The sequence below is a fragment of the Scylla paramamosain genome, chromosome 25 (genome assembly GCF_035594125.1).
Source record: "Scylla paramamosain isolate STU-SP2022 chromosome 25, ASM3559412v1, whole genome shotgun sequence".
NCBI classification, from domain to species: domain Eukaryota; kingdom Metazoa; phylum Arthropoda; class Malacostraca; order Decapoda; family Portunidae; genus Scylla; species Scylla paramamosain.
Window position 1 is genome coordinate 21805893 of NC_087175.1, and position 10342 is coordinate 21816234.

The 10342-nt window shown below is 43.0% G+C and overlaps 1 protein-coding gene and 1 pseudogene across 1 annotated transcript in view; both read left to right on the forward strand.

Moving 5' to 3' along the window:
- Positions 1-454, forward strand: part of LOC135113395 (lactoperoxidase-like) — a 1834-nt gene extending 1380 nt beyond the window's left edge. Inside the window, exons 2-3 of the mRNA XM_064028649.1 lie at positions 1-166; positions 285-454. The exon at positions 1-166 is cut by the window's left edge and continues 16 nt beyond it. Coding sequence (XP_063884719.1) covers positions 1-166; positions 285-454 — 336 coding nt within the window. The remainder of the gene's footprint in view (positions 167-284) is intronic.
- A 179-nt stretch (positions 455-633) lies between these two features.
- On the forward strand, positions 634-6850 carry LOC135113396 (peroxidasin-like; annotated as a pseudogene).
- The last annotated feature ends 3492 nt before the right edge of the window (positions 6851-10342 follow it).

A 10342-nucleotide genomic window follows, 5' to 3' on the forward strand; every position in this document is an offset into this window, starting at 1 on the left:
TGTGTGGTGACATGGTGGTGTCTGTGGCTGACTGTGGCAGGCATGGAGGTCTGGGGAGGAGGAGAGGATGGGGAAAGAGGAGGAAGAGAGGAGAGGTCCCTTCAGCAAATCCCCTTAGGAACCTCAGGATTTCCCTTACCTGTGGATATTGACCCCATTCCTTCAGGTAAGTGAGTAATGGGTGGTGATGGTGGTGTAAATTATCAGAGAGCTATCATAAATACTATCACTGAGTTTATGTAATGTTGCTTCACTAGTCTTATTAATGGTGACACTTCACACAGGCCCCAGAGAACAGATCAACCAAGTGACATCCTTCATTGATGGGTCGGTGATCTACGGGTCCAGCAAGGAGGAGAGTGACGAGCTGCGTGCCTTCTCTGGCGGCCTCCTCAAGGTGCAGCGCGGCCCCGGCAAACACCCAGATCCTCATGGCCGACACCAACCAGATTGACTGCAAGACCTCAGGAAGATTCAAGTATGTGTTTGTGTGATAGATGAGTGCATTAGTTAGTGAAAGGGTTATTCAGAGCCTTAGACTGATGTATTTTGAGGTGAACATGACACAAAAACAGCAGAAATTTCCCATAATTAACAACAGAAAGCCAAGCAAACAATAAAACAACAGAGAAAATGATAAAAACACCACAGTTTTGTCTACCACGCCTCACCACTGACAGTCTCTCCACCACCAGAGCCAGGTCACGCAAGACTCGGGCAGCAGACGGCCAGCTCAAAGACATCGAGTCAGGTTCCCCAAACAACGTACTGGATTTGATGGAGGTTCTGCCTAACACTGACGTCAGCGATATCACGGAAATTCCTAGCGTGTTTGAGCGTGACGACCAGACACTGCCCTGCGACCACACTTTGCGTTTCCGCACAGCTACAGGGTGGTGCAATAATCTTAACTTCCCGTCCTTCGGCAAGTCGTTCAGGGCAAAAAGTCGACTCCTACGTCCTTCTTATGAAAACGGTGAGTGTCTGTCTGTCTGTATGTCTGTGTATGTGTGTATATATATGTGTGTGTGCATGTGTGTGTGTTGGTATTTGGGATAGGTCAAGAAATTAAGTGTTTAAGTTTGATGAAATAAGGGATAAAGTCAAGAGTAGATCAGATAGATGTCTATGTGTCTGTATTAGTGTTAGGGATAGAACATAAATAATGTGTTCAGGCTTTATAAAGTTAAGAATCAGAGAGAAGTCATTTCAGTCAGCTAGAGGTCCCAAAGTGATATAGAGAGCATGACAAGGATGACATAAGCAAAATTCTCAGGATCAGTAATCAGGACAGGACAAGAAATAAAGAACTGAAGCTTGATAAAGTTAGGAAAGAGAATAAATAAATATGTTTGTAAATGAGTCTGTGGTGCCTTGTCTGTGCTGGCCTGTGTGGGAATGCTAGCCTTGTATGTAGACAGAGAGACAGACAGATAGATATATTACTATTATTATTGTGTGTGTGAGTGTGTGGTGCCTTGTCTGGGCTGGCTTCTGTGGGATTGCTAGCCTTGTATGTAGATAGACAGACAGACAGATAGATATATTACTGTTATTATTGTGTGTGTGAGTGTGTGGTGCCTTGTCTGTGCTTTGTATAGGACTGCCAGTCTCACAGATAGATATATAAACTTAATTCTCACTGAAGTACCCCCATACCTTATCTTCTATAGGACTGCTAACCTGACAGATAGATAGATTAACAAACCAATTTCCTTACAGTACAATCAAGTACCCCCAAACCTTGCCTTCTGTGGGACTGCCAGCCTGACAGATAGATAAACAAATGAATTTCTTTACAATACACTCCAGTACCCCTAAACCTTCTCTTGTCATCCCCAGGTCTGTCTAAATTTCGCGTCACTTCAGTCACCGGCAAGCCTCTCCCTTCCCCTCGGCTCATTTCCGCCAACATGCACGACGTGTCTGCACCGCATGTCCGCTATACCCTAATGGTCATGCAGTGGGGCCAGTTTATTGACCATGATATTATTTTCACCCCCATCAACAAAGGTAGGTGTGCGTGTGTGTGTGTGTGTGTGTGTGTTTACATAGTTGTAGCTTCCAAGGTCTGATAAACTATTGATTTGTTGTCTCCTGATCTATATATGTCTAGTTTTCTTTAATTTCTGCATACTTGTCACTAAAACTATATATTTTCTTAGTCTGTTCCTAACCTAATCTATCTTTGTTGTTTATCATTATCTGGTTTTTCCATTAGTTATCAAATCTCCTGTTTCTCTTTCTCATTCTAGTGTTAACAGGTATATGTTTTCTAATATCAACTTAACTGTGTATGTGTTGATAAAAAAAAAAAAGTACTTATTCTCTCTTTACCTCATGTCTGTAAATACACTGACTCCTGGCCCAGCATCTCTTCACCTCACCCACTAAACACATTCACTTCTCTCTCTTCCAGGTTTCCAAGACTCGATTCTGGATTGCCGCAGATGTGACTCTCCCCAGACAGTCCACCCTGAGTGTTTCCCCATAGCCATTCCTCAGAACGATCCATTTTTCCCTCCTGTCAATATATCATCTGGCCAGCCATTCTGCATCCCCCCTGACCCGCTCCATGCCAGGCCAGCTGACTCTAGGTGTGTGTGTGTGTGTGTGTGTGTGTGTGTGTGTGTGTGTGTGTGTGTGTGTGTGTGTGTGTGTGTGTGTGAGAGAGAGAGAGAGAAGGATATGAAGGTATGCTGTGTGTGTCTATTTTCTCTTGTGGGATGTGACAGAGAGAGAGAGAGACAGATAGAGAGAGTGAGATAGTTTGTCTTTGCTTCTCCATGTAGGTGTGAGGGAGACAAAGAGAGACACATAGAGTGTGAGATAATGTGTCTGTGTGTTTGTCTGTGTGTTTAGTCTCTATCATCTAAACCTAACACAGCAAGGCCAATAAAATGATAAAGAAGAAAATCAACACTACCAATAACACTTTCATCACCTAAACATATTATTACTATTGCTTAAACATAATTCCTTCAACCAGGCTCCCAAGAGTGAAAGAATTACCATTGCTATTATCATTATCACCATCGTAACACAAGTAATTTGTTGACCAGGCTACCGGGAGCAAATGAACCAAGTGACTGCCTTCATCGACGCCTCTCACACCTATGGCTCGGACAAGTGTGAGCAGCAGCAACTGAGGACCAAGTCAGTAAGTGTGCAGCACCGGGGAAAACCAGCATGAGGCTTCTATATCTGTCATCCACATCTATATACTAGTCTGATCTTGTTTTAAAATCTCCCTATTGACTTGAGTGCCTGTAACAACCTGAAAAAGTAGTAGTAGTAGTAGCATCTCACAGTGCTAGGCTGGCCACTGACACCCATACACACACACACACACACACACACACACACACACACACATACCTGTGGTTCTGAAAAAGAGGGAGAGAAGAGAGATGCAGAATAATGTACTACTACTGCTACTCCCACCTACCCCCTGCAGGACGGCATGCTCACAGCGAGGCACACCCAACCCCCTGTGAGGCAAAAGACCTGCTGCCCACACTGAGAATGAGAACCATGAGTGTCAGGCTCCCTCTGGCCGGTGCTTCACTGGAGGTTAGTGTTTGGCTGGGGTTGAAGCTTAGGTAAGGTTAGGTAAGGTTACTGTTTACATTGCTTACTAGTTGATACTCACTGTCTACATATGACTGAGAGAGAGAGAGAGAGAGAGAGAGAGAGAGAGAGAGAGAGAGAGAGAGAGAGAGAGAGAGAGAGAGAGAGAGAGAGAGAGAGAGAGAGAGAGAGAGAGAGAGAGAGTCTTTAAAGAGTCATTTATGTGTATGTGATTGACTGAATGGGTGAATGAGAGAGAGAGAGAGAGAGAGAGAGAGAGAGAGAGAGAGAGAGTATGAGAGAGAGAGAGAGAGAGAGAGAGAGAGTCTTTAAATCAGTCCATTTATGTGTATGTGATTGACTGAGAGAGAGAGAGAGAGAGAGAGAGAGAGAGAGAGAGAGAGAGAGAGAGAGAGAGAGAGAGAGAGAGAGAGAGAGAGAGAGAGAGAGAGAGAGTCTTTAAAGAGTCATTTATGTGTATGTGATTGACTGAATGGGTGAATAGAGAGAGAGAGGAAGAGAAATAGAGACCCTTCCAAGAGTATGTTTTTTGTTTGTCTGTGTGTGTGTGTGTGTGTGTGTGTGTGTGTGTGTGTGTGTGTGTGTGTGTGTGTGTGTGTGTGTGTGTGTGTGTGTATGACTGAGTGAATAAGAGGAAAAAACAGAGAGAGAAAGCCTTGAAAACATCCACTTGTCTGTTTCCTCCCACCCACAGGGGACACCCGGGCCTCAGAGCAGCCTGGCTTGGCTGCGCTACACACTCTGATGATGCGTGGGCACAACAGAGTGGCCGGGGAACTGAAGTGCCTCAACAAACACTGGAATGATGAGCAGCTCTTCCAAAATACCCGGCGTATCGTGACGGCCATCAACCAGCATGTCACGTACAATGAGTGGCTGCCAAGGGTGCTGGGGTGGAACCACGCTGTTAATCTGTATGAGCTTAACTTGCTGCCTGAGGGCTATTCTGAAGGTAGGTTAATGTGTGTGTGTGTGTGTGTGTGTGTGTGTGTGTGTGTGTGTGTGTGTGTGTGTGTGTGTGTGTGTGTGTGTGTGTGTGTGTGTGTGTGCATGTTCCCTCTAACACACTGCACTCCCTATTTATCTCTCTCTCTCTCTCTCTCTCTCTCTCTCTCTCAGGTACGATGCATACTGCAACCCAACAGTGCTCAATGAATTTGGCAAACGCAGCCTTCCGCTTTGGCCACTCTCTACTCAAGCCTTCCCTGGAGCGCATGGACGGAATATTTGCCAAGCGCAACCCTCCTGTCAAGCTGAGCGAACACTTCTTCAACCCAGACCTACTCTACCAGCCTGGGATGCTTGATGAGAATCATCCGCGGCCTGACTACTGTGTCCATGGAGACACTGGACCAGTTCTTGACAGATGAGGTGACCAACCATCTGCTTTGAAGACAAGCGGCAGCCATTCTCTGGCCTGGACCTGGCTGCCCTCCAACATCCAGCAGAGGCAGAGACCATGGACTGCAGCCTTACAATGAGAGTACAGGGCCCTCTGTAGCCTGACGGTAGAGGGCGGCGAGGTCGTTTGATGACCTGCACAGGGAGATGAGCGAGGCCGGAGCTGATCGAGCAGATATGGCGGACGTACGCACACGTGGATGACATAGATCTGTTCACTGGTGGATTGATTGAGACAGCCGCTGCACGGTGGACTGGTCGGTCCCACGTTCGGCTGCATCCTCGGCATTCAGTTCCAGGAACCTCCCGCTGCTGTGACCGGTTCTGGTATGAGAATGCTGACCCACTTGTGCGCTTCACCGACCCTCAGCTCACTGAAATAAGAAAGGTGGGGGGGGGGGGGGGGGACATCTTCCTTGGTGGTGGTGGTGGTAGTAACAGTAGCAGTAGTCTATCCATCTGTGAGTAATGAGTGGTGGTGGTGGTAGCAGTAGTAGTAATAGTATCTCTGTTGGTGTTAAGTAGTGGTGGTAGTAATAGTAATAATAGTAGCTTAGTAGTATCTCTCTATCTGTGGGTGGTGAGCAGCAGTAGTAGTAATAGCAATAGTTCATTTCTCTTTATATACCAGGCTGGCAATCCCACACAAGCCACACACACACACACACACACACACACACACACACACACACACACACACACACACACACACACACACACACATTCTTATCCCAGTCAGCCATAGGGATAGAAAGGAATAATAGTAGTAGAAATAAATAGTAGCATTAGTAGAAAGTGAAATCACCTTACTTATCAAATCAACTTAAAATCTAAAGTAACCTTGCCAAAATCTACTCAAAACTTAAACTTAAGTACCTAATCTGTCCTAAATCTAGTTATGTCCTAGCCTTACTAATCAAATTAGCTAACTTATCTTGATCTTACTTAACAAATGAAGTGTTTTAGCAGCAAACAAATGAGCTCAAGTGTGTCTCTTCTCTACAGGTGACACTGTCCAAGCTTCTGTGTGACAACTGTGACTATGTGGAAAGTGAACAGTGGTCTGTCTTTGACCTTCCAGACCCCTTCCTGTAAGTACTGCTCCTGCACACACACACACACACACACACACACACACACACACACACACACACACACACACACACACACACACACATACAGACACAGACAAAATGCTATCCCCTTATCCCTTCCTCACCCCAGGAACCCCCGAGTGTCATGTCGCGACCTCCCCGGGGTGAACCTTGAGCTGTGGAAAGAGCGTGTGTCATGTGGCGTAGGCAAGACTAACATCGACATAAGTGGAGCAGAACGCATCTCTCCTTGTGTTATGTGCACCTGTACCAAGGAAGGGGTGAGTCTTGTGCATCTGTCTGTCTGTCTGTTTGTCTGTTTGTTTTACTATTTATAATGCTATCAATGCCTGGAAGTGCCTATCTGTCTGTTTATCTGCTTATTAAACCCAACCCCCACAGCCTGTCTGCCAGAGCCCTCAATTAACAAGTGCCTAGAGACTCCCTAAAGGCAAATCTAAGTATTTCCTCCTCCCTCTCTCTCTCTCTCTCTCTCACAGCTAGTCTGCCAGCCTCAACTAACAATGGTACCTGGAGTCCACTTATATACAAAGCTGAGTGTTTTCTCTGTCTCTCTCTCCTCCACAGCCTGTCTGCCAGAGCCTCAAGATAGACAACTGCTTCCACCTGGCCCAGTCCTACAGTCCTGAGTCTATTCTGAATGACCACGTGTGCAAGGTGCAGTGTGCATTTGCCTTCCGTGCCTTCCCACAAGTGGCAAGCCCACTCAGGACTCCAGCCAGCTCGGATTTGCCAACAGTTAAAGAGCTGACGTCACAAGAAAATGGTTAGAGAATGTTTGCAATGTCCCTATCTTGTGAAGTATGTTAGGGGTGAGGATGCTCTCTCTCTCTCTCTCTCTCTCTCTCTCTCTCTCTCTCTCTCTCTCTCTCTCTCTCTCTCTCTCTCTCTGTCTGTCTGTCTGTGTAGAAGGCAAGTTTTGTTTTTGTTCAGCAGATATATGGTATATTATGACAGTAAATTTGGGGTTGAGTGGTTGTATTTAGCAATGTCTCTCTGGAGTAATGCTGTAAATTTTTGTGTTTTGTTTCTCCCTTGTATGTATGTATGTATGTTCCTCCTGCTCCTCCTCCTTGGGTTTTGTGAAAGACTATAACATCTTACAGAAAAAAAAAAAAAAGAAAATTAAGTTGTTTTCATAATGCTGCTGTCACTGCTGTTTGTATGTATGTATGTATCTATGCATCTGTGTATATGTGTGTGTGTGTGTGTGTGTGTGTGTGTGTGTGTGTGTGTGTGTGTGTGTGTGTGTGTGTGTGTGTGTGTGTGTATTGATGGAAACACACACACACACACACATGACCACATGTTAGGTAGAGAACAGACACAAGAAAAGGTATATTCATTCAAATCTTGCAAAATGACCTTAGTATGGCCCAGAATACAGGTCATTTAAGGTCAAGTTACGCATGAATTTTAGTTATTTAGTGAGGAATGTTGGTATATATTGACCTCAGCAAGACCCAGGACACAAGGTCATTTAAAGGTCAGATGTATTGCTGTTTTGAATTCAACAGATCAGAATGAGAAAGGTCATTGAAGGTCAAATTATGTTTATGAAGCTTTTCTATTTTAATTTAATGAGATGTGTGTGTGTGTGTGTGTGTGTGTGTGTGTGTGTGTGTGTGTGTGTGTGTGTGTGTGTGTTCATGTGTTATTCAATATCATTCATCTATGTCTTTTCAGCTCCTTTTTAGCCCTAACTTATTCATGTGTGTTCTGTCAATGGTCTCACTTCATTGCACCTCCATTCACTGTGTTAAGAAAGGAAAAGTCTCTTGGTGTGGTGGGAAACTGAAAATTATATTTCTGCGATACTTATTTTCTTCTGCTAAAGTAAACCCTAACTCATATTTTATCCTAGTGTGTGTGTGTGTGTGTGTGTGTGTGTGTGTGTGTGTGTGTGTGTGTGTGTGTGTGTGTGTGTGTATTGTATGTTAATGTAAATTGTAATATGTATTTTATTTTTTATAAAATATTGGCTAAACATGATATTTCTATGTAGTAATGTCCCTCTTCAGTCTCCCTGTGTGTGTGTGTGTGTGTGTGTGTGTGTGTGTGTGTGTGTGTGTGTGTGTGTGTGTGTGTGTGTGTGTGTGTGTGTGTATTGTATGTTAATGTAAATTGTAATATGTATTTTATTTTTTATAAAATATTGGCTAAACATGATATTTCTATGTAGCAATGTCCCTCTTCAGTCTCCCTGTGTGTGTGTGTGTGTGTGTGTGTGTGTGTGTGTGTGTGTGTGTGTGTGTGTGTGTGTGTGTGTGTGTGTGTGTGTGTGTGTGTGGTATTTTGTCTGGGTCATCTTGTGTAGAACTGCTGACCTGCTGTATGTGTGTGTGTGTGTGTGTGTGTGTGTGTGTGTGTGTGTGTGTGTGTGTGTGTATATATATATATATATATATATATATATATATATATATATATATATATATATATTTTAGTGTCCAAAGTGCCCCAATATGTCATGGGTAGGGTGTGGTGCTTCCTATCAGGGGAACAATGCCTCCCCTAATTTGGCAGGAAAGAATACATGTACACTTGCCATACAGAGGAAAAAAAAAAAAAAAAAAAAAACTGTTACAGGACTGCACAAAGTAATACAATACAGTGAAGCCTCTGATACTGAATAAGATGAGAAAAAATAATATCAATGAAAGGAATGATGAAACACTTTGAAAGATGTAACAGGAGGGGAGAGAAAGCTATTAATTAATGGAGTAGGTTATAATGGAAACAATGAAGGCAAGAATGAGAGCAGGAAAGAGGAAAAGTAAATAAAAGTTTATCTATTTATTTACATTTAATGAGTACAACAAGGGAGTTTCTATGTATTTATCTGTCCACCTGTCCACCTGTCCATCTATCCTGAGTTAACCAATCACAACAGGGTGGCCCAGACAGAGCACCATCCACTCATACACACATCATTCACGCTCTTAGTGCTATCAGCCCCTAATGGAGAGGGTATTCACCTAACATAAAAAATAACTATAACAATCTCATTGCCACATAATCAGCTTAATTAGCTTCCAGACGCAAGATATTAAACCAATAGGAATGAGGGAGTAAATGAGATGAGAAGATAATGATGATAAAAGGTATCTCTACGAGGAAGCATCAGCAAAATCCTTTGGTTCAGTAATCAGGGCAGAAAGAAGGAATGGTGGGCTCAAACATTAAACGCCAGCTTTAAATGAGATACAACCTAACACTGTGTTTACTAATGCAATTGTTCTGTGGATTTTTACTAAGTTTAGATACACATAGAAGAATTTGTTTGTTGAATACTTCCTTTCTGGTTTTTTAATGATTTATTTTTTTTTTTTTTTTTTAATGTGTTGGGGGATTGTGAAGGTTTTCATAATATTAGTGATAGTTTTGTAGGCTCTGCTTATTTATCTATTTATTTTGTCTATCTATTAATCTCTCAGTCTACCCATTGATCTAAGTATCTGCTGGACCTAACCTAACTAGGCCTATCTCTGCTTATCTCTCAATGTCTATCTATTTACCTAATCTAACCATCTATCTCTCTATCTCTCAGTCTATTTAACTTTGTTTTATCTAACCATTTATCTATCTCTCTACATACCTGTGGAGCATACCTAAACTAACCATACCTGCTGTAGCTTAACCATACCTAAACTAACTTGACCACACCAAAACTAACCTAACCCCGCACCACCTGCTGTAACCGCCATACCTAAACTAACTCAACACATCCAAGCCTAACCACACCCAAACTAACCTAACTGTACTTGCTGTAACCTAACCTAACCTATACCCAAAACTAACCTAACGTAACCACACCCAACCATATCAAACCTAAGCTAACTATACCTAAATTCAAGGCAAGGTATGCGTGTCTAGCCAGTGGTAACATAATTATTTCCTGTTTTCATCAATAAAAAAAAAAGGCATTGAATTCAATTTAAAAAAAACATTTCAATTATTGTTAAAGGTTTGTAGAAAAAAAAGAATATATGAAGAGCTAGTGTTGTTTCATGAGGTAGGTAATGAAATACTGGCACATTAATAAAAGTGATATCAAAGCCTCAATATACTGACATACGGTAATGTCTGTGGCACCATCACCGTCTAACACCACCTTACCATTTTATATCACTAGACAAGCACACCCTCTACACCGTACGTAATGTACTTTCCACATATAATGCATACCTTTGGGCAAATTGGTGTCAGCGGAGCATTGAATGAATGCCTCTTAG